This window comes from Hordeum vulgare, chromosome 5H (assembly GCF_904849725.1).
Source record: "Hordeum vulgare subsp. vulgare chromosome 5H, MorexV3_pseudomolecules_assembly, whole genome shotgun sequence".
NCBI lineage: Eukaryota > Viridiplantae > Streptophyta > Magnoliopsida > Poales > Poaceae > Hordeum > Hordeum vulgare.
In genome coordinates, this window is record NC_058522.1 from 560,064,845 (window position 1) to 560,083,231 (window position 18,387).

At 46.9% G+C, this 18,387-nt stretch overlaps 1 protein-coding gene across 1 annotated transcript; it reads right to left on the bottom strand.

The window, feature by feature from the left end:
• Nucleotides 1–4,839: 4,839 nt before the first annotated feature.
• LOC123452968 (B2 protein-like) lies at nucleotides 4,840–7,271 on the bottom strand. The gene is made up of 4 exons (XM_045129718.1): nucleotides 6,335–7,271; nucleotides 6,067–6,167; nucleotides 5,864–5,947; nucleotides 4,840–5,286 (listed from the first exon to the last, which is right to left on the bottom strand). The coding sequence occupies exons 1-4, from the start codon at nucleotides 7,071–7,073 to the stop codon at nucleotides 5,131–5,133; spliced, it is 1,080 nt and encodes a 359-aa protein (XP_044985653.1). The 5' UTR covers nucleotides 7,074–7,271; the 3' UTR covers nucleotides 4,840–5,130.
• Between the last annotated feature and the right edge of the window lie 11,116 nt (nucleotides 7,272–18,387).

Here is an 18,387-nt window from a genome sequence, read left to right on the forward strand (position 1 = left end):
GGCAGCGGGTCTGGGTCATCGATCCACATGGATTTTTGTAGCCAGCCCTGCAAATATGAGGAAGAAAGTGTCAAGTTCCTTGTTAAAAGGAAATATTCGAACATAGGAGAAAAACTTTATTGTACCTGCCGAGGAGTGCTACTGCAACAAAAGACCTTCCAACGGCGCCAGAAACACGTGCTGACGGGAGACTGTTCTTGTCTTGATACTCCTCAGCAACGGCACCAGGAATCCTTCTGCTACGGTTGCGCCTTTAGGGACTTCCTAGGAAAATATGCAAAGGATTTCCCCCGTGGCCTTGGAGCCTTGCGTTGGTGTTCCCTCGAAGCGGAAAGGATGATGTAGCACATCGGCAGTAAGTATTTCCCTCAGTTTTGAGAACCAAGGTATCGATCCAGTGAAGGAATATCACAAGTACCTGCACAAACACAAAGAGCTTGCTCGCAACGCTATGAAGGGGTTGTCAATCCCTTATAGATTGTTTGCCAAGTGAGAACCGAAAGCAACAAAGTAACAAAGCAAAGTAAAAGCGAAAGTGGAAACGATAGGTGTGAATAGATCCGGAGGCCGTAGTGGCTTCTCTCATGAAAGCAAGTAGACGGTGGGTGAACAAATTACCGTCAAGCAATTGATAGAACCACGCAAAGTCGTGACGTCATCTATGGCAATGATTATATCTATAGGCATCACGTCCAAAACAAGTAGACCGATACTTTCTGCATCTACTACTATTACTCCACACGTCGACCGCTATCCAGCATGCATCTAGTGTATTAAGTCCAAAAGAACAGAGTAACACCTTAAGAAAGATGACATGATGTAGATGGACAATCTCATATCTACGATAAAAGCCCATCTTGTTACCCTTTATGGAAACAACACGATGCGTGCCTTGCTGCCCTTTCTGTCACTGTGAAAGGTCACCACACGGTATGAACCCAAAACCAAGCACTTCTCCCATTGCAAGAATCATAGATCTAGTTGGCCAAACAAAACCCAAGACTCGGAGAGACTTACAAGGATATCAAATCATGCATATAAGAAATCAGCAAAGACTCAAATATATATCATAGATAATCTGATCACAAATCCACAATTCATCGGATCTCGACAAACACACCGCCAAAGAGGATTACATCGGATAGATCTCCATGAAGATCATGGAGAACTTTGTATTGAAGATCCAAGAGAGAGAAGAAGCCATCTAGCTACTAACTACGGACCCGTAGGTGTGAAGTGAACTACTCACGAGTCATTGGAGGGGCGATGATGTTGATGTAGAAGCCCTCCAACTCCAAAGTCCCCTCCGGCAGGGCACCGGGAAGGGTCTCTAGATGAGATCTCGCGGAAACGGAAGCTTGCGGCGGCGGAAAAGTGTTTTCGTGGACTCCCCTAACTTTTCCTGTATTTTAGGGAATATATAGGCGAAGGAGCTAGGTCAGGGGGTGCCAGGGAGGCCACAAGCCAGCTAGCCGCCGCCCCCCTCGTGGCGGCTACAGGGCTTGGGGGACCCATGTAGCTCTCCTGCCTTGGCCCTCAAGCCCCATGATCTTCTTCCGTTCGGGAAAAAATTATTTCGGGGATTTTATTCCGTTTGGACTCCGTTCCAAAATCAGATCTGAAAAGAACCAAAAACACAGAAAAACAGGAACTGGCACTTGGCACTGAATTAATAAGTTAGTCCCAAAAAAGATATAGAAGGTACATAAAACATCCAAAGATGACAAGATAACAGCACGAAACCATCAAAAATTATAGATACGTTTGAGACGTATCAAGGAGGGTGTGTGGCATCGAGACCGATGTCTTCCTCCTTAGCCGGCGAGTCCTTCTGGGCTTGAACAACACCTTCCATAACTTGTCGTGGGAGGTGCGGAAAAGGTGGACCATGGTGTCATGGTCTTTGGGCTTGTAGGACCACATTGGGGCGGCCCGATGTTCGGAGGGTAGGAGGCGATGGTGAAGCATGGTCTAAATCACGTTGATTAGTTCCATCTTCTCCTCCATCATCTGGGAGACGCGCTTCTACAACGATCTCACCTCCGCTGCCGACCCCCAATAGAGACCCTTCTTGATCCATGACACCAACCTTGGGAGTGGTCCGGATCTGAATTCGGAAGGTGTTTCCCAACCCGCGCCGCGTGGTTTGGTGATATAAAACCACTCTCTTTGCGAGATTTTGATGGTATCTATGAAGGTACCTTCCGGCCACACAACCCGGGGAAGCTTGCTAATCACCACACCCCAGAGTTTGCATGTTGGCTATTGACTATCTTCATCTTAACATTGAAAACCGTTAGCCACAAGCCAAAGTGTGTCTGGACCCGCACAAAAGCCTCACAAACAATAATGAAAGTCGAAATATGCAAAAAGGAGTTTGGGGGAGACCGTGAAAGTCCAACCCGTAGAAGAACATCAAAACCCTAACAAAGGGGTGGAGCGGAAAGCCAAGTCCTCAGATGAAGTGGGGGATGAACACCACCCTCTCGCCTTGCCTCGGCGTGAGGATGACCTGGCCCTTCTCCAGAGAGCGATGAATGACGTCGACCGGAAGATAGCCGACGCGCTTCAGCTCATGGATGTCATCTTTGGTGACACAGGAGGCCTCCTACTTGCCCTTGGAACCAGAGCCGACCATGCACGGACTGGGAAGTGGCTTGAGGAGGTGTGCGTGGGAGGAATGGATATGGGAATTTTGAGCTTAGCTGATTGGGAAGGTGACATCAATGAGGGATTTAAGAAGCGTGTAGAGGCTTTGGTGACTGTTTTCCTTTTACAAGCTGCCGTAATACCAAGAGTCCTTTTACTGTGCCACAATCCTCACCACTTCCCAATATACTCGTGTCGTTATGCGCGCGTGAGATAATCCAAATCATTGATCATATCCCTTAAAAACGGGGCACGATCTCCATATTTATGGAACGCACCAATAAAGAAATTGCCTCGTACCGCAAAACAAGTTTCCATGACTGGTCAAAGGATGTGACCGTCCGTGACCTTTCGCTAAAAGTTGTGAGGCAAAAGCATTGTTCATACTCTGCAATTGGCCTTCGAGGCTAAGTAACACATATTGTTCGGAAATCGGGAAGTCGTTGGTGAGGAACTAGCATTGGCCGAACATAGATTGGGACAAGAACTCGCCCTGCAAGCTCGAGAGTTTGGACGCATGGACCCCGGCATTGGAGGCTAGTTCAAGGGCTACTGAGGGAGTCCGTGACTAAGGGGTCCTCGGGCCATCGACCTATCTCTTATGGGTCTGACAGGTGGACCGCTCTTTGGCTATTACTTGAAGGCCGAGCTATAAGGCGGCCCCGTGTTCAGGAAGGAAACGTCTGCTACCTTGGTGTGTCATCCAAGTCAAGATGGAAGAATAGACGTGTTTATCTCTTGATGGCAACCGATCATGTGTAACCCTAGGTACCCCTAGTGTATATATAAACCAGAGGGTTTTAGTTCGTAGCACACAAAAGCACCATCTAGGGTTTAGTTCATCTGATCTCGTGGTAGACTAACTATGTAATCGTCATATATACATCAATATAATCAAGCAGGACGTAGGGTTTTACATCTTCGAGAGGGCCCGAACCTGGGTAAATAATGTCCCTGTGTTCCCTGTTCCACATTGAGCCAAGATCCATAGCTCGGGACCCCCTATCCGAGATCCATCGGTTTTGACACCGGCACTCGGCGGCGACACACCGGTTTTGCACCCTCCGGTCTCCACTAAGTTTCTGTCCTTTGGTTACGTTGGCGGTACCCTAGTGTCCCACGCGATCTTGGCTATCTGAGGCCCTTCAACTGTGACATGGATACTCCTCGGTGCGCTTCTGCTATGGTGTCTCCGTCTTGCAGGGATATCTTCATAGTGGCTCGGGCGTCGCTTGCTTGGACATCCTGAGGTGGCCACGACTAGCAGGTTGCCCTTCGACCTCGGCGGCAGTACAACGGTGTCGCACCTTCTGTCTCGGTGTCACTTTGTCTTCTGGCTTCGCCGGCGGCACACCGGTGTCGTGGCATGATCTCTGCTATCCAACGCCCTTCGATTGTGTCAGTGACGTTCCTCTGCAAGCCTCTGTTGTGGTGCCTACATCTTTTTCTCCATTGCCCCTCAAGTGGTCTTTTATATGTGGATGACGAGGTTCTCTACTGAGCTCCTTGTCTGGCCTTCAACTTCAGCTGTCTACTAGACACCTGGTGAGGGGTTCGATGTGACTTCTACAACCACCCTCCCCTTCCGTCCTTGTCTTTCGTCTTGTGTTCGGCTCTCATGCTGGGTGTCTCCCATGTAATTTTATTTTGTGCCTTGATGCAGAGAATGGTGTTTTGGCACTCAGCCTCCACGAAGGACGAAATTTTTGAAAAAATTAAAATTTGAAATTTTTGGTTTCAAAAAATCTGAAAAAAATTATACAACTAAACAAGGGTGCGATCCGTGTGTGTGTAAAATTTCAGACCAAAATACTTTAAAATGCAATCTGTATAAAAAGACAAATTTATGATCTGAAAGGATGAATAGTATTATGTGTTAAAAAGTCTTAGATTTATCTTTTTGCATAGCCCTCATTTCAGGGTATTTAGGTCTAAATATTTACACACTTGTGTATTATATTATACCTTCATCTATCTATGTATTTTTTTAGATTTTTTAAAATATAAAATACGAGATTTTACGAAATTTAAAATTTGCATTTGTAGGCTTCCATGGAGCTCGACCTCCAAAAGCAATTTCCACCTTGGTGCACACTCTTGTGCTTGTACCGACTCCCTCATCACTCTCGAAGAAAAAGGCAGTATTGTTTTCGCTAACATGAAGGCGATGGTTTATTCTGCTATAAGGTGTACAACAGGAGAAACATCTTAAAGTCTCAATAGTATTATACATACATAGCCGTGACAATACATAAGTTATGTTCACGAGGGCTCATCTTCTGCAGCCATCACCACGCATTACAGACAACGAGGGGCGCATAATTTCATAGCCCATGAGATGGAAAACCCAATAAAGCTCACTTATATATCACCATTAATTGATAATGATATAAATCGTATGTATGTATGTATACTCCAGTCCATCTTATTGCACGCTGTTCCTTCCTCAACAGTCCCCTGATCAGCACTGAGCAGCCTTCATCATGCATCATCCTTGTCTTCAAATATATCAAGGAGGGAGAGAGCCTCGGTGATGCTGAGCTCGAGCCGGAACTTGGGCCCGTCGTAGTGGTGCAGGATAGGGCGGAATGCGTCCTCCTCCAGTGGGTCGCAGATCTTCCTTGTGGCCACCCTCACCTGAATTCATCAATCGTTGCAAATCAGCAAGACATACATAAATAGAGATCAAGTAAATTGCTACTGCTAATTAGTTAGGATTGTTCATTCTTAATTTAGTTTACACGCAAAAAGACCAGTGGAATTAAGATTCGGTGTTGTTAATTTAAGGCATGTTTCTTTTTTAGTACCATCACTAACTTCAAATAGTACTTCAAGTGATCTTGTTTGAGTCGATAAAAAAAAGTGATCTTGTTTGAGTATCTCTAGAAGGACCGAGCGTGTGTTGACAAGTGTACTTGTTCTAGAAGAACAGGTGGTTGGCCTAGGATTGACCGGCCAACCTAATCTGAATGTAGGTTGTTGGACAGTCACTAGCAAAAAGTTATGCCGACAATCTACTAGGTTCCAACTAAACAAGACAACAACTTCCATCCGTTTATAATAATCAATAAACTAGTTGATTGATTGCTTTTACTAGTCATCAATCTGATCTCCTTCCGGGTCAAGCTAGAGTAGATATCTCTAGCTAACTTGTGTTCTTAGAATTATATTGATGTCAACTTAGTACTCCTTGTGAAGGTGAAGGTGAAGCTACCTGTGCAGGGAAGCGGGACTCGCCGTTGCACTTCTTGTCCTCCCACGCCGCCGGGTCGATGTTTGCTCCGCCAAAGCTCGCGGCCTGTGCAGGCGATTCAGTATAAGGCGATGAGTTCAGTTCAATCAATTCAACGCTAACTAAATTGTCATCGAACTGCAAGCAAGAGAGCAGATTAATTTGATTGTTCTGATTGATTTTACCTCGAAGATGCCGTGGAGCTGGTGGGTGGAGTAGTTGTAGAGGAAGAGGGGCAGCCCCGGCCTGATCGCCCTCACTGAATCTCTGTATCTGGATGGCAACCCTGCAAATTAAAAGTAACCAAACCGTCAGTCCGTCACGTACTAGATCTGATCGAATTAGTTGAATATATACATATGGATTGATTCTATCTTAGGATTAGGTACGGCTAATCTAATTGGACTTTGAAAGGGAGATTAAAGAGAAAAATCTTAGCAGTGTAGTATTTACCGAAGAGCTGCCTCTTGAGGTTCTCCTCCATGGTGTCGTTGTTGCAGACGAAGATGTAGCCGCCGATGGGCTCGTTCCTAGGCAGCGCCTCGGACGCCGGCAGCGTCTTGAACCGCTTCTCCGAGGCGGCGCCGTGGTTGTTGTCCCCTCTCTCGTTCTTGGCGTGCTTCTTCTTGCCGTCCGCGGCGCCCTTCTTGCCGCCGTAGCCGTTGAAGTTGAAGTTGCTGCTGTTGCTGTTGTTGCTGGCCGGCCTGCCGATGGACTTGTTGAAGTAGCTCTTGACCCCCTCGTTGCCGCCGTTGAAGTTGCTGTAGCCGGCCCCGCCGCTGGCGGCCATCTTGCTGAGCCCGAAGGTGTTGCCGTTGATGTTGGCGTTGTTGGGCTTGGCGCCGTAGCCGGCGTTGGCGTTGGCGTTGGCGTAGGGCTTGGCGTCGGGGAGGCTGACGTTGTTGTAGCGGTCGGCCTTGCTGGTGGTGGTGGCGCCGAAGGCGAGCTTGCCGGACCCGATGAGGCCCGGGCCGTTGAGGCTGTTGTTGGGCTTGGAAGCGGCGTTGTTGTGGGCGGCGGGCGGGGAGGGGGAGAAGAGGCCGGGGTCGGCGTTGCGGGAGCGGGGGGCGTTGTTGTCGGCGGGGGACGACCAGATGGAGTCGCCGAGGGAGAGGCCGGAGAAGGTGGCCGTCTGGAGCCGCAGCTGGTCGCCGAACTGCCAGAACTCCCGGTCGTAGCCCTCCATCGCCATGGCTGCTCTCCGCCGGCTGCCGCTGCCGCTGCCGCTGCACGGTTCTGGTCGAGCTGCGTGCGTCGCGGGATGGAAAGGAAAGGAAAGGGAAGGGAATGGAGGGGAACCGTGGCCGTGATGGAGGGGCTGCTTTTATGGGTCGGTCACCGCACCGGTGCTGGGTGCGATGTGGTTGGTTGGTGGGTTGAATTGCTTGCTTCGACTGGAAGGTTGGACCGTGTCTAGTCTAGTGTGGTTTTGTGAAATGTCGGGGTTGGCGGGGCACGCAGACGCAGTGGTGTCGGGGGAAGCTTCGCGGAAGGCGCGCAAACCGCGTCCGGGGATTGATCGGGGGCCGTGGTGAGGGCGAGGGCGATGGGAGACGTGGAGGCCCCGGCCCGGCCACGCGGCTTTTTTTTGACTAATCTGCTTCAGTTGATTTTTTCCTTTTTGAAAAGGAAAAATATAGGTTATCTTCTAGAACATGGGATGGGATGGCTTCGCTTCTACGTACTCTCGTGCCAGCTTTCCCACCGATTTTCTGACTGCTCCAGTGCTCCGGCGCTAGAGTCAGAGTCAGAGCTTAGTGATGTCAGGGCTACTTACATGCTTATGCATGTATATATTTTTTTTGAAAAGAAGGCCACGCCCCGGCCTCTGCATCGAGTGATGCATGCAGCCATTTTATTTAATAACTGAAAAGATCTGAAGTAGTTACAAAGTCAAAAAAGTAAATGTAAAATAAATTACAAGGCGATGAACGCCCAAGCCGAATATCTGGATAGGAGTAGTTGACTAATTCCCTATTCTATGAACATGTCGCCATCCATATCGGCTGAAGATAGCCTGAGCTACCATCTCCCATCGGGCACATCCAGTAATTAAAGGCTCCCTGGTTTCCACAGGAGTGAGTAAGGACCACATGCGGATCAATGCGGTAGCCCTGAAGATGACCTGCAAAAAGTTAATAGATTGTTGTCTGTTAAAAACTAGGTCATTTCTGCAGTTCCATATAGCCCATAAAAGTGCAGAAGTTCCAACTCGAATTAACTTAGCGAACGAAGTATTAACCCCGTCAAGCCATGTCCCAAATAACATGTTAATGCTAGTCGGCGGGGTTATGTTAAAAGCTATATGGATTGAGCGCCATAATATTTTAGCCATAGGACAGTCGAGAAAGAGGTGCTTGATAGTTTCATATGTCTGACAGAAGGTACATCTGCGATTTCCTTTCCAATTTCGCTTGGCCAAGTTATCCTTAGTTAGAACAACTTCTTTGTGGACAAACCACAAAAAGATTTTTAACTTAAGGGGAACCTTGACGTTCCAAATATGTGAAGATTTTGGAATAACTGAACTGTCAATAACATGGTCATACATGGATTTCACGGTAAACTTCCCATTGGAGGTGAGTTTCCAAACAATCCTATCCGGAGCATCAGAAAGATTAACATTCATTAGCCTTCTGACTAGATGTAGCCATCTGACCCATCTATTTCCTACCAAGGATCTGCGAAACTGAATGTTGAGAGGCGTCTCACGTAAGACTGCCGCAACATTTGTCTGTCTGCGTTGGGCAATGTGATACAACTGCGGATATTGAAGGGCCAGAGGCTCGTCACCTAGCCAGATATCCTCCCAGAATCTAGTAGCTTCACCATTTCCGATGATGAATCTAGTCCTGTTAAAAAAGGTTGTTTTTGTCTTCATGATACCCTTCCAAAAAGGTGAATCTCCAGGTCTCACAGTGACCTGAGCCAAGGTTTTTTGCTGTAGATACTTGTTCTTCAGAATTTGTATCCACATACCTTCTGATTCCACAGATAGCCTGAACAGCCACTTGCTGAGCAGACACCTGTTCTTAACCTCTAAATTTTCAATCCCCAACCCTCCCTGATCTTTGGGTCTACAAATAATATCCCATCGAGCCAGCCTATATTTGGTCTTGACCTCATCACTCTGCCAGAAAAATCTTGATCGGTAAAAATCCAACCTTTTGCGCACCCCAACTGGTACTTCGAAAAAGGATAGAAGGAACATTGGCATACTTGTCAACACTGAGTTAACTAAGACCAATCGTCCTCCGTAGGATAATAGGTTGCCCTTCCAACAGCTCAGCTTTTTCTCAAACCGATCCTCGATGCACTTTCATTCCTTAATGGATAGTTTTCGATGATGAATAGGGATCCCTAAGTACGTAAACGGTAGCGAACCACTCTCACAACCAAATAATTGATTATAAGTGATTTGTTCTTCTTTTGCGTGTCCAAAGCAAAAGAGTTCACTTTTAAAGAAGTTAATTTTCAGCCCAGATAGCTGTTCGAATAAACATAATATTAACTTCATGTTTCTGGCTTTGTTGAGATCATGCTCCATGAAAAGGATTGTGTCATCCGCATATTGTAGGATGGAAACACCCCCATCTACTAGATGTGGTACTAGTCCCCTTACTAACCCTTTTTCATTAGCCCTCCTGATCATGAGCGCTAACATATCTGCTACGATGTTAAATAAAATAGGTGACATAGGATCTCCCTGCCTAAGACCCTTTAGTGTCTGAAAGAAATGACCAACATCATCATTCACTTTAATACCGACACTACCCTTTCGTATAAAATGATCGATATGCTTTCGCCAAATCTCGCAGAACCCCTTCATGCGCAGAGTTTGTTGCAAGAAACACCATTTGACTTTGTCGTAAGCCTTTTCGAAGTCTACCTTAACTAAGACTCCGTCAAGCTTCTTGGAATGTAATTCGTGAAGGGTTTCATGGAGAAGAACCACCCCTTCGAGAATATTCCGACCAGGCATGAAAGCCGTCTGCGAAGATTGCACCACAGAATGTGCCATCTTAGTTAACCTATCTGTCCCTACCTTTGTGAAGATTTTGAAGCTAACATTAAGCAGACATATGGGGCAAAATTGTTCAATACGCGAAGCACCCTCTTTTTTGGGTAGCAGCGTGATGGTACCAAAATTAAGATGAAAGAGTTGTAAGTGCCCGGAGAACAAATCGTGAAACATTGCCATGAGATCTTTCTTAATAATATGCCAACATCTCTTATAAAACTCAGACGGGAACCCATCTGGCCCCGGCGCTTTACCGTTTTTCATACCCTGAATCGCCTATAGCACCTCTTTCTCTAGGAATGGAGCGGATAAACACTCATTATCGGCTTGTCCGATCTGAGGAATATCCGCGGTCTGATGCTCATCCATAGACACAAAACTATGAGTCGTAGCACCAAACAACCTTTTATAATAGTTTGTGATGTACAACTTTAGATTCTCATGACCTACTATTGTACCCTCATCTTGCTCAAGTTGTATAATCCTCTTTTTCCGATGTTTGCCGTTTGCAATCAAATGGAAAAATTTAGTGTTATCATCCCCCTGGACAATTGCCCTAACTTTTGCTCTGACAGCCCATTTCATTTCCTCTTCTCGAAGAAGGATCCGGACTCTTTGTTCAGCCTCGTACTTTAAGGCCCTCTCTTGGTCATCCAGCATGCGAGTTTCTGCCTGACGATCTAGAGTATCTATACATTTGAGCAGTCTATCTTGCTCATCTCGATAGACCCCAGATATATTCTTAGCCCAACCTCTCAGGAATTGTCTAAGATGACGTATCTTATTCTGCCAGACATCAACACTAGAGTTCCCACCCGCATGCTTGTTCCATTCCCTAGAGATCATGTCGACAAACCCCTCACGTGTGAACCAACTTGATTCAAAAGAGAAAGCATCACTTTTCCCTTTGTGAGTGGCCTGGCCAGAATCTAGTAGGAGAGGTGTATGGTCAGATATCGCCCTCTGAAGTGCACATACTGTGACTAACGGGAACTTCTGTTCCCAGTCAACACTCGTAAGTACCCTATCCAATTTTTCAAAAGTTTGATTAGGTAGAGAATTGTCCCGAGTAAATTTCCTACCTGAGAGGTTGATCTCCCGTAGGTTGAGACTCTCTATAATTGTGTTGAACATAAAAGGCCATCTGCCATCAAAGTTATCGTTCTTCTTCTCATCAGCTCTCCTGATAATATTAAAATCACCACCCACCACTAGTGGTAAAGTGTCATCGCAAATTCGAACCAAATCAGCCAGAAAAGCTGGCTTTTGCTCTGTTTGTGCAGCCCCATAAACCGCAACCAGAGCCCATTGGAACCCATCTTCCTTGGTTCTAATTCGAAATTTGACCGAGAACTCCCCAAGCACTACTTCTCGGACTTGGAGTGTATGACACCGGACACCAAGTAAGATCCCTCCGGATCTTCCTCTTGGTGGTAGACAATGTCAATCAAATTCAACACCTCCCGAAAGAGAATTTAGAAATTGCGATGTAAAATTATCCCGACCCGTCTCCATCAACGCGATGAAGTCAAGACTATGATGTAATGTTGTTTCTGCAAGGAACCGGATTTTAGCCAAGTCTCTCAGACCTCTGCTGTTCCAAAACATTCCTTTCATATTTCATCATGGAATTTTTTAGCAGTCTTGAATCTAGCACTCCTACGAATAGCAGAGACAGTATAGACCCTCCTTTTATAAGTGCGTTTTGGTTTTTCAGAAACATATTCCTGGTCCATATAACCAGTCGTATTTTCGGCACCCTCATGTAGTATAGCATTGGGCTGCTGATCTATCTGCAAACCCTCCTGAGGCTCCTCTCTATCTTCAGTTGAGACTAAATTATCACATAGTAAATTCAGACCTCCCATGTTAGATATTGCCTCATCATTCATTGGTTTAATGGCAGCTATGGTTCGAATAATATCCAAAGCCCTATCAACTTCTAAGTCCAATAAGTCATTAATAGATTTAGAAATTTCTTTGCTATTACTACCCAAGATGACCCCCACAGAGGTGGCATTATCTATGATGTCTTGCGGTGAAAAATGAAGAATAGAGTGCTCAGTATTAATGGACATACCTGTCGAATTCTTAACATCCTTCATTCTAGCCGCCCTCATAGCACGGCCAATCTGCAAGTCATCCACGTCCGGCTGGGATTGTACCCGATTACTAGACCGTCTGTCTGGACCCATCGGATCTGGAACTCCACCAAACGTTATGACTTCATCAACTGAGATCTCAATAGGCCGTCTCGCAGAAACATAAACACCCTCTTCCAGTGCATGTCGAACTATCCCAGTGAGAACACCATCTGTAGCCAAAGTCGCCTCTCCATTATTGGCTTCCCTCAACGCTGCTCCCAACTGACCTCCAACTTCCGGCTCAGAAACGGTCATGCAAGCGTGTGCATCAACGTGTACCTGGCTGCCTGCCACGGTATTGGGGTGAGGCGCAGCATGGACCCGCGTCTGTGTTGCATGGTGTACTTGCACCGCCATGCAGGACGCGTCGGGCGTACGTGGTTCCCCACCCGTGCAAGCCCCAACGTCCCTCATCTCAGTCGCAGCACGCTAGTAGTGCACTGGTGCTGGTGCAGCCATATTGTCGGAACTAGCGGCACCATGCACGGTAGTGGGAACCTCCTGAGCACGAACATCATGCATGGTAGCGGTAACCTCCCCAGCACCTAACTCCCTCACTGGAGCATCTTCAACCGTGCTAAGACACCTCTCTGGATGAGCCTCCGAATCCAACTGCATATTCTCAGTTCGGTTACTAACAAACTTTGCATCTGCCAAATATGCCTCCAAAGAAACCGGTTGCAACATATTGGTAGACTGCAGAATACCTATGTTGTTCCGAGGATTCTTTCCTGTGAACCTCGGAAGTCTCGTCTGCATACCCGAAGACGAGTATAAGGACCGACCGAGTTTTGCCGGCGCCGATGCAGGTTTAAAAGAACCAAACCGCAAATCCAGATCGGACGCAGAAACCCCGTGATTTGTACCAGTGCCTGAGTGTTGCAAATCCTGAGTGGGTTGTGAATTCTTCTGAGAAGAAAAAGTAGGCCCTGGCTCAAAAAAACTACCATTGTCCTTTGCTCCATCTGCATCATCTCCATCGGTCATATTTGTATCTTTATCGATGACTGGTGAATCAAAAAGAGTAGGACTCTCTATTTCCAACTAGAGCGTGTATCGCATCCCCTCAAAAGCCCAAATGACCTCATCTGGAATAATCTGAATATCTAGCACACTCACAAGCATCCTGGCGATACCTTTGGCTCTAGTGAACACCATGTCCACCTCCTCTGTCTTACCAATAAGTGAACCCAAACTCCATACAACGCTAAAGTCATTCATAGCCCTGGTAGGAGCTCCTGCAAAGTGGACCCATATCTAAGGTAGAGGAACGCCCTTCGGCTCCTCACTCTTCCAGGCATCAAACTCAAGAACACAGCTTGTGCTAGCCACTCTGCACATACCAAACTTTAGCAAGCGAGCTAAGTCCTCCTTGGTAGGAAAAACGACCTTGAAGACATTGTCTGAAATCAAAACCGGTTCCCACCGAAAAGTTGCTGAAACAAGTTCCTTAAGTTGTTGCACCACCAGCTCCACAGTCAAGACTCCCCGAGTCACCGTCATCGTGCCGTGAAACCAGCATCCGGGGTGTGAAGAGTTGTCGTTGCCGCCGGTGACTCAAAGAACATAAGTTCTTGACTGGATACGCCATAGATGGTCACAACCGGCATACTCCCAACTGTCAGAGGACACTTAGCCTCACCATGCGTCGGCTTAAGGCAGATCACACAGAGCTCAGCCTTGCACTCAGACACAAAATGCCCCGTCTCACTGCAGCGATAACAGACCATCTTCTCTTTCTTGCGTGCCCACTTGGAGGGCCTATCACCTCCCTCTCCTTTTGCAACCACATGAACTTGTTCAGGTAAAACCGGGTCAGCCGCCACCTTCTCTGGAACAGCCGCCCTAACAGCATCATCTGCCGGTGGTTCTTGAATAGGCAGATTAGGCCTTGGCTTCCTACCTCCACCTCTGCCTGCCCAATTCTGTCGAAACCCCCCTCTCTTGTGATGAGGAGGTCCCGACGTCCCTGGCACAAAATTCCCGGGCGGTGCAGTGAAATTCTGGTTAGGTCCATAGTTGGGAGCTGCATGCCCATGGCCACCACCATATGCTGGCCCTCGAAACTGGCCCTCTCCATAAGCATTGCTGCCGTCACTGTCCCATCTACTGCGCTGCTGTGGCCGCTGATCTACAAGTTCCCCAACCTGACTGGGAGGGCCGAGCTGTTGTCCTGCCTGTGCTGCCCCTGGAGGCCGCGCCATATGAGCAGCAGCAGGCTGCTTTGCGTTGGGGCGATCCCCCTGCCCAGCAGTTCGCGGCTCCGCAGTCAGTGGATGTTTGGCATTACCCCTGCCTGCCATGCTCACAGCAGTGGAAGGAGGAGGCGGCACCCGCGCAGCTCGTCCAGACTCGAGCGATGGGAAGCCACGATGCTGATGTCGAGGAACCCTAGGTTCAGGCGTCCTCGTGCAGGCGGTAGAGTTCCCGTGATGCAAATCACCCGAATCAATCGATCGCTCCGGATTATGTGTCGTCAACGTAGCTGCCGCCTGGGCCTTATACCCAGAACAGACGCTGTCCGACTTGGACATGTCGACCGGGCTTTCCTCCTGGGCCTTATACCCAATAGAGTTAACTTTGGCCGGTTCAAAAACAAACCCAGCAGCCTCCGTTACCGATTTGAAAAAAGCCTCCCTGTGATCAGATCGCGTAGAACTCGGCTCGGTCATCGTTGTCGGCACAATTTTCGGACCTGCCAAGTTCTTCTTCTTCCTTCCCTTGGCTAGGCACCATCTCGCCGCCGGTAGGAAATCAGAAAGCGTAATCGGTGCATGCTGCACCGCTGGTAAGGGACCGATCCAAGGACGAACGGTGTTCTTCAACACAGCCTTCTTCGGCCCCCTAGCTGTAATTTTTACCTGCTGTCTGATGGCATTCTCGAAACGAACAGCATAAGCTGCAGCAGTAGAAAGCTCAAAAACCTCGACATCGATCTGTTCGACCTCATCCTCCGATTCCTGATCTGCCAGGACCCAAAATCGCCCTCCAAACCGAGGGGAACTAGAAATAAAGTCAGTACTCACCTGATGAGCCTCATGGAGGTCTTCAACTATGATCTTGAATCCATCTATGTCCATGGTTTGTCCGATCGTCGGAGCTTCCTCATCTTGCAAGTAACGGCCTGCAAGAATATCATTCTCTTCATCCCTAATAGTGATCCAGCGAGATACCTGATGGAGTTTGATGGAACCCGATCTCTGCACATGTTCCTCGGAGGAGGTGTCCACGAACAGCACCGTCCAGGTCCGATGCGTATCCCTGCAAATCCCATCTTCTGAGATGGAAGACGCGCCGCCCAGCTGAGCGGACTCCAGCAATCCATGGGTGCCCGGACAGGTCCCTCCGATCGGCTCTCCGACGACTAGGGAGAGAGCCCCGTTGGCCACCTCCGAGATCGCCCCTCCTTTCGCTGAGATGAAAGACGCGCCGCCCAGCTGAACGGACTCCACCGATCCATGGGTGGCCGGACAGGTCCCTCTGATCAACTCTCGGGCGACCAAGGAGAGAGCCCCTTTGGCCGCCTCCGAGATCGCCCCTCCTTTCGCCTCGAGAGACATTTTCCGTTCTAAAAATGGGAGAGATTTTCACTCATAAAAATGGGAGAGATTTTCACTGCCCGGCCTCATTTTTATATATGTAGATAAAATTTATAGTGAAACAAAAGCATATTAGTGCAGCGAACTCATTTTTATGATGTTGATTATAATACAAAAACTACGAGTAGCACCGCCTTTGGCTCCAGCGTTTCTCTCCTTTTCTCCTCAAGTTTATGGTGAACGATGACGGGCGGAGATTTTAGCCCCCAACTTTTCCCAGTCAATGGCAGCTGCTCTCAAGGCCGGTCCTGAATATTAGAACAAAGCTTGGCTAGTCGGCATTTGAGGAAAAGATGTTCGATATTTTCATCTTGATCACGAAACCAGCATCGTCTATTACTTGTTATCTGCGCTTTGCCAAGTTGTTTCTAGCCAAAATCACTTCCTCGTGGACAAACTGCATAAATATTTTTATTCTTAGAAGCACTTTAATCTTTCAAAAATGAAGTGATTTCGGGGTTGAATCAGAGTAAACTTAGGGCCTCTTTGATTCGCGGGATTTTGAAAACACGGGAATAGGAAAAGTAGAGGGTTGGAGAGGCATGTCCATTTGAATCCTATATGATTAACAAGGAGTGTTTGATGCCATAGGAAAAACAAAGAAATTGTAAAAAGAGGTTGAAATGGATGTTAGATTTCCTATGAAATGTAGTACAAAAGATTTCATAGGAAAAAATCCTATGGATCCAATCCTATGAATCAAAGGACCAATGTAGGAAAAATTCCTAAGGATTTCAATTCTCTAAAAATCCTATAGAATTCCTTTGAATCAAAGGAGCCCTTAATGTGGATACATGGACTTCACCAAGAAAACCCAAGACACTCAGAGTTTCCATTGAAGTTTATCAGTCTCATCAGATAAGTTAAATTCCATCAACAGCGGACAAGATGTAGCCATATATCCCATCTGTCCCCGACCAAGGACCTTAGGAACTAAATGTTTAAAGCCACCGACTCTAATATTGTACTTATGTAAGCTTCCTTACGTTGCATGATGTTGTAGAAGGTTGGATATTGTGTGGCTAGTGGCGCTTTCCTAGCCAGTCGTGGTTCCATTCCCAACGTTTTGTTCTTTTGAAAAAGGCTACTTTCATCTCATTAGCCCCTTCTGGAATGAGGAATCATTCGGTTGTGTCATAACCTATGATAGGGTCCTGGATTACAAGTAGTTACTATGAAACAGTTGGACCAACATACCCTCGTTCTCAACAAATAACTTGTATAGCCATTTACTAAGCATGCACTTGGTTTTTTTGCATCGAGGTTCGCAATCCCTAGACCCCCTTGGTCTTTTGGCCTACAAACTATGTCTCATTTGCCCAACCTATACTTGATTTTGATCTCATAGCATTGCCATAGAACATGCGATCGATTAAATCTAACATTTTCCGTTCCCCGACGGGTAATTCAAAAGAAGATAGTAGGAATATCAACATACTTGTAAGCACTGAATTTGTTAGAATCAGTGATACGTCTGCAATGTATCTACTTTTTCAAACACTTTTGTTTTTGTTTTAGACTGAAATTTGCATGATTTGAATGAAACTAATTCGGACCGATGTTGTTTTTAGCAGAACTGCCATGATGTTGTTTTTGTGCAGAAATAAAAGTTCTCGAAACTCAAAGAAACTTTATGAAGTTTTTTTATGAAATAAATAAAAAATGTTGGAGCGAAAAGCCATCGGAGGGGGGCCACCAGTTGCTCACTCTTGGAAATATGTCCTAGAAGCAATAATAAAATGGTTATTATCATATTTCCTTGTTCATGCTATAATTGTATTAACAGGAAACAGTAATACATGTGTGAATAAATGGATCATGATGTGTCCCTAACAAGCCTCTAGTTGGCTAGCTCGTTGATCAATAGATGATCATGGTTTCCTGATCATGGGCATTAGATGTCATTGATAACGGGATCACATCATTGGGAGAATGATGTGATGGACAAGACCCAATCCTAAGCATAACACTAGATCGTATTGTTTGCATGCTAAAGCTTTTCTAATGTCAAGTGTCTTTTCCTTCGACCGTGAGATTGTGCAACTCCCGGATACCGTAGGAGTGCTTTTGGTGTATCAAACGTCACAACGTAACTGGGTGACTATAAAGGTGCACTACGGGTACCTCCGAAAGTGTCTGTTGGGTTGGTACGAATCGAGATCGGGATTTGTCACTCCGTGTGACGGAGAGGTATCTCTGGGCCCACTCAGTAGAACATAATCATGAGCTCAATGTGACTAAGGAGTTAGTCACAGGATGACGTGCTACGGAACGAGTAAAGGGACTTACCGATAACGAGATTGAACAAGGTATAGGTATACCGACGATCGAATCTCGGGCAAGTTATATACCGACAGACAAAGGGAATTGTATACGGGGTTGGTTGAATCCTTGACATCGTGGTTCATCCGATGAGATCATTGTGGAGCATGTGGGATCCACCATGGGTATCCAGATCCCGCTGATGGTTATTGGACGGAGAGTGTCTCGGTCATGTCTGCATGCTTCCCGAACCCGTAGGGTCTACACACTTAAGGTTCGATAACGCTAGGGTTATAGGGAATTGTTATACGAGATTACAAAAGGATGTACCAAGTCCCGGATGAGATCTCGTACATCACGAGGAGCTCCAGAACTGTCCGGAGGTAAAGATTGATATATAGGATGGGTGGTTTTGGACACCGGAAATGTTTCGGGCGTCACCGGTAGCGTACCGGGACCACGGGACCACCGGAAATGTTC

Excerpts from the sequence above, each read along its gene's own strand:
- LOC123452968 (XM_045129718.1), bottom strand. The coding sequence starts at position 7,073 with ATGGCGATGGAGGGCTACGACCGGGAGTTCTGGCAGTTCGGCGACCAG. Across the intron at positions 5,948-6,066 it reads AGCTCCACGGCATCTTCGAG|GCCGCGAGCTTTGGCGGAGC; the intron begins GTAAAATCAATC and ends TCGCCTGCACAG. Across the intron at positions 5,287-5,863 it reads AGTCCCGCTTCCCTGCACAG|GTGAGGGTGGCCACAAGGAA; the intron begins GTAGCTTCACCT and ends TGATGAATTCAG.